General features: G+C 46.2%; 1 protein-coding gene across 1 annotated transcript in view; it reads left to right on the top strand.

Annotated features, from left to right (window-relative positions):
- Window positions 1–14,271, top strand: part of UNC80 (unc-80 homolog, NALCN channel complex subunit) — a 2,774,722-nt gene that overhangs the window by 1,906,014 nt on the left and 854,437 nt on the right. The window contains exon 45 of the mRNA XM_069225668.1: window positions 5,491–5,629. Within this exon, the coding sequence (XP_069081769.1) occupies window positions 5,491–5,629 (139 nt within the window). The remainder of the gene's footprint in view (window positions 1–5,490; window positions 5,630–14,271) is intronic.

The raw sequence follows: 14,271 nt of genomic DNA, 5'->3' as shown, positions 1-14,271 counted from the left end.
GAAGGTCTCTTAGGTGGGGGGTGATGTGGCAGTGGCGAGGGATGTTGAGGATGAGTCGGGCGGAGGCGTTTTGGATGCGTTGGAGGAGTTTGGATGAGATACCGGTGTAGAAGGCGTTGCCGTAGTCGAGTCTGCTGCTGACGAGGGCCTGGGTTACTGTTTTTCTTGTTTGTGTTGGGATCTATTGGGATCTATTTGTAATACCAGTATATTTTATCCAAAGCTTCTTTAGGGCTGTGAAAAGTAAGCATACAAAGCACAATAAATATCAGTTAATATTTGTAGCATTCAAATTTTAATCAAAATACCACATGAGACAAAAATATAATTGCGTAGCTAGATACAATAAACACATGCTCAGAGTTCTTTTGTACCTAAAAACAAAATACTTCAAGTCTATATAGAGTGCTATACCGCACAACATTATCCTTTAGTGCATGCAAAATGATTTTCAAACTCTGATCAGCATGACTTTTTTCTCATGTTCCCATTCTACATACATTTATAGGTTCCCCCTAACTGCACTGTATTTATAAATTGTTAAAGGTTCCTCTGAATCATGGCTATATATTGAAATCTCACTATCTTTCTGTGAAGTCTAGTGCTACACAGAAAACATATCCTTATTATATGCTCTCTTACCTCATGTGAGGACAGTGAAGGGAACAAATTAGCAAGTTCAAAAAGTAAGATCCTTCTAAGTAGGTCTTATAATCAGATTGTAAAATGTGTCTTTTATTCTTGATGAATTACTGTCATAGTAGTTCTGTACTAAGCTAATCTACAAAACATGATAATTAGGGGCTATTTCTACTATATTGAATTCTACGAGTAAGATGAAACACCTACAGCAATCATGTCCTGGTATGTCTTACCATTCAGCTCAAAATAACTGCTAATTCAATTTAATTATATCATCTCCACATCATATTACAATCCTGCTTTCTATATCGTGGTTTTGAAATGCGGCTTGAATCTGCAAAAACCCCGAACACCATGGGCCTGATTTACAAAGGTAAACTTAGACCTGAAGTATAAATTTAGACCTGAAGTTTAAGCTTAGACCTATAGCCTAACTTTATACCTGAAGTGTAACTTTACACTTGAAGCCTAAGTTTAGACCTGAAGACTAAGTTTAGACCGAAAGTCTAACTTTAGACCTGAAGTCTAACTTTACTACTTTTCAGTATTCACAAAGGCATATTACTACTAGTATATTTACTTCTAGTCATTTTACTAGTAGTAACTTACCTGTGTGAATACCGAAAATTAGTAAAGTTAGACTTAGGGGCCTCATTTACTGGGATTTGGCATAGGGCAGTACAGGAGGTCACCTTGCTGCGCTGCCATACGCCAAAGTGAAATGACAGGAATGCACTGTATTTATGTAATACGGTGCATTTCTGTCCTTTCTCCCTGCACTGGCGTTTTTTCAGCAGTATAGCGCCAACACCCTTGCACCATGTTGTAAGGGTGCCTGTGTTGTCAACAGGATTGTTTTTTTGCCGAAAGGGGCACCTTCATGCACGGAAACAATCCACAGAGGCGTTGTCCTCTTTCTATGTGTGCTGCATTCTGCAGCACACATAGAGGAAAAAATGAGGAGAAAAAAAAATATTTCTCCTTGTCATGCCTGCCCTGGGGAGTCATAGGTTTTTGGTGCATCCCCAGATTTACAGGCTTTCATAAATTTGGGCATCTGTCAAAATCCATTGGTATTGCGTGAGTAAACCCACTGCAATCCATGGAATGCCTCCCTGGTGCAGAGTAGGGCAACGCAGCTTTGCCATATAGATATGATTTTGTAGTGTGGGCCACCGGAATGTCACAAACATTGACACTCTGACGGTGCATGGGGCTCATAAATATATCCCTCAGTCTAAGTTACACTTTTGGTCTAACTTTACCTTTGTGAATCAGGTCTCATATTTAGGCCCATATTTATACTTTTTTAGCGCCGCATTTGCGCCGCTTTTTGACGCAAAAACAGTGCAAACTTGCAAAATACAATTGGATTTTGCAAGATTGCGCCGTTTTTGCGTCAAAAAGCGGCGCAAATGCGGGGCTAAAAAAGTATAAATATGGGCCTTATTGTTTCTAAATAAATCCAGGACAAAAACAAAAACAACAGATCTTGCAATCTAATAACCCAATAGGTCTTTTAGCATGATTTATATGTTGAGAAACCCTTAAAAGTAAAAATGAAAAGCCTAAGGTTCAAGAAAGTTTTTCAAACCAATACCTTTCCTGAACCGTCTAAAACCTGTGATGTTATTACACAGTATACCATTTTTAAGACTTGGTGCTTTAGTATCAACCACTGGAAAGGGGCAAGAAATCACACTTCTTCCTTCAGTCAATACTTAAAATTAATATTATTCACAATTCAGAGATCTAGGTTTTCACTGTACTGCAACCAAAGGTCAGTAATAGGAATAGGACAATTCCAAAAGAAGTTTGAAGCCAAAGTAGTCAGAACATTGTTTACCTATCCAGACCTAAAAATGAAAGCTTAAGGACATTTTTCAAACCAATAACTGTCTTGAACCCCTAGAACCTGTGATGCCATATCCAAGACTTGGTGCTATAGAATCAATTACTGGAAACTGACAGAAAATCACAGTTTCAAGGCTAACATGCTCACTTACTCAAACCTTAAAATTAATATTATTCACAATTCCTAGTACTAGAGTTTCACTGTACTGCCACCAAAGGTCTTTAATAGGATTTCATGATATTATACTCCCTGTGTGCCTTTGTTCTCCACGCAAGATGAACATATATGACAACTCATGAGAGAATCACAACATAGTGTATGATTCCCTAAGTATGTCCCTAAGTATGTTCAGGCCTTGGTCAACTGTCCTAAAAGTTTCAAAAAATCTAAGCAAAGAAAAACACCACTAGGCAGTAGTTTAAATCACCCAAATAACTTAAGCTGTCTTAAAAGACAAGTCCAAAGCACACCTACAGTACTTAAAACTTGCATCCAAATCTATGGTGTTCCATTCATTCTGTAACAATCAATCCAATAACAATAAGCTCTCTCAACAAACACAATTGAGGTACTACTAAAATCACTCCTTTGCATTCATGTTCTTACTCGCATGACATGACTCTCAACCTCCCATTCCAAGAAACCAAAAGGATCCTGCCTTTCATCATCGTTCCCAAATACTCTATTTCAATTGCATAATTTCCTGTGCATTCACATGCCCTAAAATTGTTTTAGCAGAAATTTGAAATTGGATATTTTCAAGAGCCTAGCTGGATTTTGTAGCTATGGACTCCCAAGAAGTCAGTGACCAACAAATACAGAGTCTTTGATTTCCCTATATTTATGAGACTAGTTTTTACTTAAGTCTAAGTTCAAATTCATAAAGCTCAATCCTAAAGGACGATTTTTGGGTGGAGAAACATTTAAGAAGTTAATCTACATAACTGACATTAAAAGTATGTTGAAAGGGAACCTTTGTGTGTACTATGCATGGAAGGCACCTTTGTTGCATAGACTAGATCTAATACTAAGATCAGTGGCTCCTTATCACAATGAACTCTTAAAGCAAGTACCGGCCTGAGTAGTCTATGTAAAAGTATATTTTAGTTTTGACTTATGAAGACAGTGGTCATCTTCTTAGTTTAGCTGTTGAACTGATCACAACAATGGAGAAGAATTGCTAGTAAAGCCAATTAGGATTTTAGGAATGTAAAAAGTAAAACCTTAACCATTATTTTTTGTATACTCAAGACAATTACCTGGCAAATAGCAAATGATCATATTTTACCACTTGATTCATAAACAGATTATGTTGGAGGCAGCATGAACAAACAGATGAAAAAGTAATTGATTACCCTAACATTCATCAGAATATCAGCAAATCCCTCTGTAACTTGTAAAGTTACTTGCTGTTCTCCAGACTAGAAATATTGTGCAGTTGTGGTATGAGCTGTGAGTAGATTGCTGTAAAAGGCTTGATACAGAGACCAATGTGTCAAGTATTATATTTACAGGGGGTGATGTTAAGGTTCTTATTAGGCATTCCTTGATATTGGTTCACCTTGGAAATGACTGTTGGCTGTGAAATGTATGCCTAAAATAATCCATATAGGGTCAAATTTGTGAATGTGGATAGAATATGTTTTCTATTTTGTTTACGTTTTATATATATATATATATATATATATATATATATATATATATATATATATATATAATGAAAGGTTGTCCTGAAAAGCGTGTTTGCGGCGCACTTGTTCCTCCAGTGGTGCAGATTTTAGGCAGGACGTACCATATTGCAAAAAAAGGGATTCTCTTTCAAATTCAAAAAGAGAAAAACCGCACTCCATCGTTGTGCCATAAATCATTCAGGGTCCGGTGTGACCGAAACGCGTCAGGAGATTTCTGCTTGTTTGTTCTGTTGTGATTTCACTAATGGAATTAAAACTGAATGATTTATGGCACAACGATGGAGTGCGGTTTTTCTCTTTTAAAATTTGAAAGAGAATCCCTTTTTTTGATATATATATATATATATATATATATATATATATATATATATATATATATATATATATACATATATATATACATACATATATATGTTAAATCAAAATGTATTTGGCATGTTTTCCTTCTAATATCCAATGCATTGTTTCATGAAAATGTCTTTGTATTTACCAATATAAACCAATAAAATAAATGTTATAGGGGGTCATTCTGACCCTGGCGGTAAATACCGCCATGGCGGAGGTTGGCGGTAGCACCGCCAACAGGCTGGCGGTGCTCCGGCGGGCATTCTGACCGCGGCGGTACAGCCGCGGCCAGAAGCGGAAAGCCGGCGGTGTACCTCCGACTTTCCGCTGCCCATGGGAATCCGCCATGGCGGCGCAGCTTGCTGCGCCGCAGCTGCGCCGCCATGGGGATTCTGACACCCCATACCGCCATCCTGTTCCTGGCGGTTCGCCCGCCAGGAACAGGATGGCGGTATGGGGTGTTGTGGGGCCCCGGGGGGCCCCTGCAGTGCCCATGCCAATGGCATGGGCACTGCAGGGGCCCCCATAAGAGGGCCCCACAAAGAATTTCAGTGTCTGCTTTGCAGACACTGAAATTCGCGACGGGTGCAACTGCACCCGTCGTACCTTCCCACTCCGCCGGCTCCATTCTGAGCCGGCTTCCTGGTGGGAAGGGTGTTTCCCGCTGGGCTGGCGGGCGAACTTTCGGCGGTCGCCCGCCAGCCCAGTGGGAAACCCAGAATGACCGCCGTGGTCTTTTGACCACGGTACGGTCTTCTGGCGGTTCCCGCTTGGCGGGCGGCTACCGCCGCCCGCCAAGCTTAGAATCAGGGCCATAGTTTTAATTATGGTCACTTTGAAATTAACTTGTAGGTGGCCAAACACCAAACAGGTGTGATAGGAAGAGCAAAACCTTGTATACATGTTTTATCTGGAGAGGCACGCTTTAACATGTTGTTTGTTTTTCTTCTTATGCAGGATGCTGCAAACAATGGGTCAAGCAAAGGGGTATCAGCGCAGTGCCTATTCGACCTCCTGCAATCCTTGGAGGGAGATACACCTGACATTCTGGACATCTTGGAACTTGTGAAAGTGGGGAGACCTCTCAAGTCATTGGGTACTAAAGAATATTTTTGATGGCTATACCCAAGCATGCTTCCAAGCACCAAGCACCAAGCATTTCTCTTATCTTACTAACTGATATAAATATATCTGAATGATAATTCTAACAACAGATTCCTCACTTTGTGAATACCTCAAGGCACGAGCCTGGATCCACAGATTTTTCTCTGAAATGTCCTTGTGCACCAGTAGGTGACATTTTGTTGCACCATATCAAGTCCGCCCCACTCCAGAAGTGATGTCACTGTAATATAACCACCACCTCCAAATGTCGATATCAGTTCCCTTCTTTCTGTGCCTTCCAGCATAGATCCAGAGTCTGACAGTCTTAATTTTTCAAAAAAATGTCAAACTTTTACAGTGTGCAAGGGTCTTGCTTTACACCCTGCAGTGAATGCCACACACAGATATCAGCAATTGACACCATGAGTTCTGTCTCTTGTGTTTGGAATTCTCGCATGACTGAAAGTCTTGTGATGACTGCATTCAGATGAATCTATATCACCAAGCACTATATGAAGGCTTGGAAGGCTAGTCAAAGTTAGAACGCAGATGCATTCTTATTCTAGAGGCCACTCCTGAGAGAGGTCTTTACACTTAATTTTCTCAGGTAAGCCAAAGGGAAAAAAAAACCATAAGACCACCAAAATAACTCTCCTTCTTCCTGCCACTGTCACTAGGAGAAGTCACACAGACGTCAGGATACTTTGAGGTTGTGGTCTCAGTTGCCTACCTCAGAACTGATCCTGGACCTAGTCCTGATCAAGCCCTAAAGTCCGGGCACATCAGCGATGGTGCAGCAGATCCAGACCTTCAAGGAGGTCATGCTGTGAATCTTTGGTACCCCAATGGATCTCTCTGGAGTGCCTTTCGGCCACATATATCTGAGGAGACTTCCAGTCAGGTTATTATTGGCAGATCCGTACCTGATGTGACTGTGCCCCTCTACAACTTTCCGGGGCTCACGCCCATTCCGAAATGGGCGTCCAACACATGGCAGGATCTTAAAACCCCAGAATGGACAAACTCAGACGCTGTTGCATATTGGTTCATGAATGGCAGTTACATGGCAGAGGGTGTTTTCCACTAATGTGGACTACCTTGGCTCGAGCCACAGTTTCAAAGCTTTTACATGCTGGATTTCTCAAGGCAGTCTGCTCTAGGAGACTCCTTCCACCTCCACTAGGGCTCTGAACTCCTGTATTCCTTCCGGCTCCCCCTTCTCCTGCCCAGAGTGCTGAAAAAACTCATGAAAGTCCATACCCAAGTCATCTTGGGGCTCTGGGCTGGGTGAGGAGAGTGTGGTACCCAACACTTATGGCCGTTAACATTTGTTCTTCAATCCGGCTACCGCTTTGGGAAAACCTCCTGTTGCAGCAGCAGAGACGGGTTATCCACGTGACCCTGTACAACCAATATGAGAAAGTAGCTTCTTTCTAGCATGGTTACCCCCACTTTTGGCCTGTTAGTTAGTGTGTGTCAGTGTGTTTTTACTGTGTCACTGGCATCCTGCTAGCCAGGACCCCAGTGCTCATAGATAAAAACCTATATGTCAGTGTGTTTTGCCTGTCTCACTGGGATTCTGCTAGCCAGGACCCCAGTGCTCATAGTTTGTGGCCTAATGTGTGTGTTGCCAGTAGTGCTTAACTGTGTCACTGAGGCTCTGCTAACCAGAACCTCAGTGCTTATGCTCTCTCTGCTTTTAAATTCGTCACTGTAGGCTAGTGACTTCATTTACCAATTTCAGTTGGCACACTGGACCCCCCTTATAAATCCCTAGTATACGGTACCTAGGTACCCAGGGCATTGGTGTTCCAGGAGAACCATATGGGCGGCAGCATTTCTTTTGCCACCCATAGGAAGCTCAGACAAACCCTTGCACAGGCCTGCCATTGCAGCCTGCTTGAAATAGTGCACACATTATTTCACGGCCATTTGCACTGCACTTAAGTAACTTATAAGTCACTTATATGTCTTAACCTTCACTTGCTGAAGGTTAGGTGCAAAGTTACTAAGTGTGAGGGCACCCTTGCACTAGCAAAGGTGCCCCCACATAGTTCAGGGCCATTTCCCGGGACTTTGTGAGTGCGGGGACACCATTACACGTGTGCACTACATATAGGTCAATACCTATATGTAGCTTCACATTGGTAACTCTGAATATGGCCATGTAACATGGCTAATATCATGGAATTGTTCCCCCATTCCAAATCTGGTATTGGGGAGCCAAATCCATGCATCCTGGGGCCTCCACCATGGACCCCCAGTACTGCCAAACCAGCACTCAGAGGTTTGCACTGCAGCTACAGCTGCTGCCACCTCACAGACAGGGTTCTGCCCTCCTGGGGTCTGAGCAGCTCAGTCCCAGGAAGGCAAAACAAAGCATTTCCTCTGAGAGCAGGATGTTACACCCTCTCCCTTTGGAAATAGGTGTTACAGGCTGGGGAGGGGTAGCCTCCCCAAGCCACTGGCAATGCTTTGAAGGGCACATTTGGTGCCCTTCTTTCATAAACCAGTCTGCACCGGTTCAGGGACCCCCAGTCCCTGCTCTGGCACGAAACTGGACAAGGGAAAGGGGAGTGACCACTCCCCTGTCCATCACCACCCCAGGGGTGGGGCTCAGAGCTCCTTCAGATGGTCCCTGGGTTTTGTCATCTTGGATTCAAAGTTGGCAGGGAACTCTGGAAGCATCTGAGTGGCCAGTGCCAGCAGGTGACATCAGAGCCCCCTCCTGATAGGTGGTCACCCAGCTAGGTGACCAATCCCCCTATCAGGGCTATTTAGGGTCTCTCGTTTGGGTGGTTCCTCAGATTCGGATTGCAAGACTCCAGTAGGAATCCTGTGCTCCCTCCACTTCGACTTCTGACTGAAGAAACTGCATGTGGACGCTCCAGGACACGACAAGCTGCAACAAAGAAGTAAGAAGCCTCCTGCAACATTGTATCTCTGGCTCCTTCCAGCAATTGCTACATTTCCCCGGTCGTGCATCCTCTGAGGATAGTCCATCTTCAGCCTGCATCAAAAGAAATAAGGAATCTCCCTTGGGCTGAAGGAGCCTGCTGAGCTGCGTGGATCCTGTATCACGGGTGGTGGACTGAAGTGGTCCCGATGGTCCTCTCTTCCAGCTGTCCAACTTGGGTAGAGGTAAGCCCTTGCCTGCCCACGCAGGACAGTACCCTCGCATCCTTTGCAGCTGCCAAGGCTTGTTGCCATCTTTTCCACAAGATCGTCAGGCATGCTGAAGCTCCAGCACCCAGCACTCCATCCTGCGACACACAGCTCCCTGAGTGGTTCTCCGACAGAGTGGGAGACCTTTTCGTAGTGCTGTGGGGCCTCTTCTGTGACTTTCGTGTCCCCGTCCTGTGGTACTCCTGTGGGTGCTGCCTGGTCTACTGTGGGCCCTCTGTGTTGCTGAGGGCCCCCTCTGACTCCTCCTCCTGGGTAGAGTCCACCGTGTCCTTCCTGGTCCCCGGTAGATCCACCTTACGCTAACCGCAAGTTTTGCGTGTGCGAAGGCTTGTTTGCGGAATCCGAAGACGCAAACCCGACTGCAATCCTCATTCCGGAGTGGGACATCAACTGCATCCTCCAGGATCGCGACTTTGTCTTCTTGGGTGCAGTGCTGACTCCTTCTCCACCATCGACTCACCTCTTGCACCTTCAGTCTGGTGGGTAGAGGCTTCTCCCTTTCCTGTACTCTGCTGTGCTTGTTGGACTTGGTCCCTTTCTTCCACATGTCCTCTTGTCCAGGAATCCACTGTTGGTGTCTTGCAGTCACTTCTGGGTTGTTCATTATTCTTTTCTCTGTGTGTGTTCTGGGGAATTTACAGTGATTTACTCCTGCTTTCCTTGTCGCTGGGGTGGGCTGTGGTACTTTCCTTTGGTCTTTCTTAGTATTCCCAGCTCCCCTCTACACACTACACTTACCTAGGTGGGGGACCGACCTTCGCATTCCATTTTCAAAGTATATGGTTTGTGCTCCCCCAGGGCCATTTCTCTCTATTGTGATTTTCACTAATTGCACTGTTTTCTAACTGCTTCTATGCCTATTTATGCATACTAGTGTATATAATTTGTGTATTCCCTAACTCATAAGGGAATATAGCATCTACATTTTTTGTATTTGTTTCACCAAAATGAAGTACCTTTATTTTTGTAACACTGAGTGTTTTCTTTAATGTGTGTAACTTCTAAGTGTGACTACAGGGGTATTGCATGAGCTTCACAAGTCTCTTTGATAAGCCTTGGCTGCTGATCCACAGCTACCTCTAGAGAGCCTGGCTTCTAGGCACTGACTACACTAATAAGGGATACCTGGACCTGGTATAAGGTGTAAGTACCATAAGTACCTAACCACACATCAGGCCAGACTCCTACACTCCTCCAGCCTGGCATTGCGGTCTGTGAGAACTGCATGCCTTTTAAGCCGTTACAACCATACTTTATGGGACATGGTTGCACAGGTGTGCCACAGGTCATGGAGGGGGCCCAGACCAATCTCTCCCAAGCTGTTGCTGATGGGAGGGATGCAGCAAAGCTCACAATGTGATGTGGGCTGGATGCGACCGACTCACTAGGCAGATCGGTTGCATCAACAGTGGCCTTGAGGTGCCACGACTGGTTGAGGACCTCTAGCTTTTTGGGGGATGTCCAATCCACCCTTATGGACATGCCCTTTGATGGCACCGTCTCTAAGGAGACAAAGCAGACTCAGTACTCAAGCACTTTAAGGAGTGCCAGGCTACAGCCAGGTCCTTGGGCCTCACAGCTGCCCCTCACCCCCCTCAGTCATCTTTTCACCCTTTTCGAGGCCACAGAAGGGGTGCCAATCCATGTCCATTTCTCTCCAGCCACCATGCTGTGCATGCTGCCCAGCCTCTGCATGGTCAGGGGATCTATCGTCCTCATGAATTATGGAGAAAGCGGTCTACCCAGTCCACTGCCCCCTCCAAACCCCCTTTAGTGGCTTCTAAACCTTCCTGGTCTGACACTTCCCCACAAGTGACCAGTCGGAGCAGGATTCGCCATCACCTACCCCGCTGGCAGTCCATCACGTCAGACAGAGGGGTTTTGCAAACATTCAGAAGGGGCTACTTCCTCCCCTTCGAGACTACCCCTTCATCCATGCCACCATCCGACGATCAGATGGAGGGGTAGATCAGAGGATCAGCTGGCACTTCTCCACAAGGCCAAATGAGCCATAGAGTCCCTGGGCCAGAAGTAGGTCCTGGTCGTTATTCCTGCTACTTTCTGGTGCACAAAAAGGACATAGTCCATCGATCTCTTCCTCAGGAAGGAGAAGTTCAAAATGCTCACTCTGGCTCAGGTTCTAGTGCCCTGGACCCAGGAGACTGGGTGGTAACATTGGATTTGGAGGTTACCATATTCCTGTCCTTCCTGCCCACAGTTGTTACTTGCGGCTCACGGTAGGCCACAAGCATTTTCAGTTCACGGTGCTCCCCTTTGGCCTTTCTAGCACCCCTGGGCTGTTCACCAGGGCGAAGGCGGTGGTCACAGCTCATCTGCGGGTCTGGGGTTTCAGTCTTCCCCTACCGCGACGACTGGCCATTGAAGGTGGGCTCACCCCAGGCTGTTGTCTCTCACCTCCGTACTACAGCGGACCTCCTGCATTTGTTAAGTGTAGGAAAGTACCAACTTACCTGGCATGTTACCCTCATTTTTACATGTATGTAAGTTTGTTGTTGCCTGTCTCACTGGGATCCTGTTGGCAGGACCCCAGCGCTCATAGTTTGTGGCCTTAATGTGTGTACCTGTGTAGTGACTAACTGTGTCACTGAGGCCCTGCTAACCAGAACCTCAGTGCTTATGCTCTCTCTGCCTTTAAAATCGTCACTATAGGCTAGTGACCATTTTTACCAATTCTAATTGGCACACCGGAACGCCCTTATAATTCCTAGTATATGGTACCTAGGTACCCAGGGTATTGGGGTTCCAGGAGATCCCTGTGGGCTGCAGCAATTCTTTTGCCACCCATAGGGAGCTCAGACAAATCTTACACACGACTGCCACTGCAGCCTGAGTGAAATAACACACATGTTATTTCACAGCCATTTTCACTGCACTTAAGTAACTTATAAGTCACCTATATGTCTATCCTTCACTTGCTGAAGGTTAGGTGCAAAGTTACTAAGTGTAAGGGCACCCTTGCACTAGCAAAGGTGCCCCCACATAGTGCAGGGCCATTTCCCCGGACTTTGTGAGTGCGGAGACGCCATTACACGCGTGCACTACATATAGGTCAATACCTATATGTAGTTTCACATTGGTAACTCCAAATATGGCCATGTAACATGTCTACGATCGTGGAATTGCCCCCCCCATGCCAAATCTGGTATTGGGGTGCCAATACCATGCATCCCCGGGGCTCCACTAGGGACCCCGGGTACTGCCAAACCAGCTCTCTGGGGTTTTCTCTGCAGCTACCGCTGCTGCCAGCCCACAGACGGGGTTCTGCCCTCCTGGGGTCTGGGCAGCCCAGTCCCAGGAAGGCAGAACAAAGAATTTTCTCTGAGAGAGGGTGTTACACCCTCTCCCTTTGGAAATAGGTGTTAAGGGCTGGGGAGGAGTAGCCTCTCCCAGCCTCTGGAAATGCCTTGAAGGGCACAGATGGTGCCCTCCTTGCATAAGCCAGTCTACACCGGTTCCGGGAACCCCCAGTCCCTGCTCTGGTGCGAAACTGGACAAAGGAAAGGGGAGTGACCACTCCCCTGTCCATCACTACCCCAGGGGTGGTGACCAGAGCTCCTCCAGTGTGTCCCAGACCTCTGCCATCTTTGATGCAGAGGTGGGAGGGCACTCTGGAGGCACTCTGGAGGCCTCTGCCAGCAGGTGACGTCAGAGACCCCTCCTGATAGGTGCTTACCTGACTAGGTGGCCAAACCTCCTCTGAGGGCTATTTAGGGTCTCTCCTGTGGGCTTTTCCTCAGATAACGACTTGCAAGAGTTCCTCTGCACCTCTCTCTTCGACTTGTGCCGAGGATCGACCGCTGACTGCTCCAGGACGCCTGCAAAATTGCAAAAAAGTAGCAAGAAGACTACCAGCGACATTGTAGTGCCTAATCCTGTCGGCTTTCTCGGTTGTTTCCTGGTGAGGCATGCTTTGGGGGCTGCCTGCCTTCATCCTGCACTTGAAGTCACAAAGAAATCTCCTGTGGGTCGACAGAATCTTCCCCCTGCTCCAGCAGGCACCAAACTTCAGCATCACCGGTACTCTGGGACCCCTCTCATCCTGACGAGCGTGGCCCCTGGAACACAGGTGGTGGACCCAAGTGACCCAGACTGTCCAGTGGTCCAACTGCCCAAATTTGGAAGAGGTAAGTCTTTGCCTCCCCTCTCCAGACAGTAATCCTGTGCACTGCGTGAACTGCAGCTGCTAGGGCTTCTCTGCACCTTTCCAAGGAATCCTTCGTTCACAGCCAAGCCCAGGTCCCCAGCACTCGGTCCTGCATTGCTCAACTCCATGAGTTTACCTCCGGCTTTGTGAGACCCTGTTTTGTAGTGTTGAGACGACCGCCATGCTCAGTCGCCTTGAACCTGTGTTCAAGGACTTCTGCGGGTGATACCTTCTTGTGCGTGGGCTCTCTACGTTGCTGAGGGCCCCCTCTGTCTCCTCTCCCAAGTGGCGACACCCTGGTCCTTTCTTGGCCCGGGCAGCACCCTTTTTCTTCAACTGCGACTCTTGCAGCTAGCAAGGCTTGTTTGCGGTCTTTTGCCAAAGAAACAACTCTGCATTCTCCAGCACTCCGTGAGACATCTTCTGCACAAAGGAGAACTTCCTAGCACCTTTCATTGTTGCAGAATCTTCAGCTTCTTCCATCCGGAGGCAGCCATTTTGCACCTTCATCCGGGGTTTAGTGGGCTCCTGCCCCATCTGGACACTTTCACGACTCTTGTCTCCTTCCTTTGCAGGTCTTCAGGTCCAGGAATCCATCTTCAGTGCTTTGCAGTCTGTTGTGGTCTTTGCAAAATCCTCTATCACAAATTGAGTCTGTTTCTGGGGAAATAGTAGTACTTTACTCCTACCTTCCAGGGTCTTGGGGTGGGGTATCTTGGACACCCTTAGTGTTTTCTTACACTCCTAGCAACCCTCTACACACTACACTAGCCTAGAGGTCCATTTGTGGTTCGCATTCCACTTTCATAGTATATGGTTTGTGTTGCCCCTAGGCCTATTGCATCCTATTGTATTCTACAGTGTTTGCACTACTTTCTGACTCTTTTACTTACCTAATTTTGGTTTGTGTATTTTACTTACCTCCTAAGGGAGTATATCCTCTGAGATATTTTTGGCACATTGTCAGTAAAATAAAGTACCTTTATTTTTAGTAACTTTGAATATTGTCTTTCTTATGATATAGTACCTATGTGATATGAGTGGTATAGTAGGAGCTTTGCATGTCTCCTAGTTCAGCCTAAGCTGCTCTACTATAGCTACCTCTATCAGCCTAAGCTGCTAGAACACTACTAATCTACTAATAAGGGATAACTGGACCTGGCACAAGGTGCAAGTACCATCAGGTACCCACTATAAGCCAGGCCGGCCTCCTACACTAACTCTGAGGCTTCTGGGCCTCATGGCCTCCTGCATCCTGCTAGTGACACATGCCAGATGGCATA

This window comes from Pleurodeles waltl, chromosome 3_1 (genome assembly GCF_031143425.1).
Source record: "Pleurodeles waltl isolate 20211129_DDA chromosome 3_1, aPleWal1.hap1.20221129, whole genome shotgun sequence".
Lineage (NCBI taxonomy): Eukaryota > Metazoa > Chordata > Amphibia > Caudata > Salamandridae > Pleurodeles > Pleurodeles waltl.
Note: the sequence above shows the minus strand (reverse complement) of the source record. Positions and strands in the feature narration are given on the sequence as shown.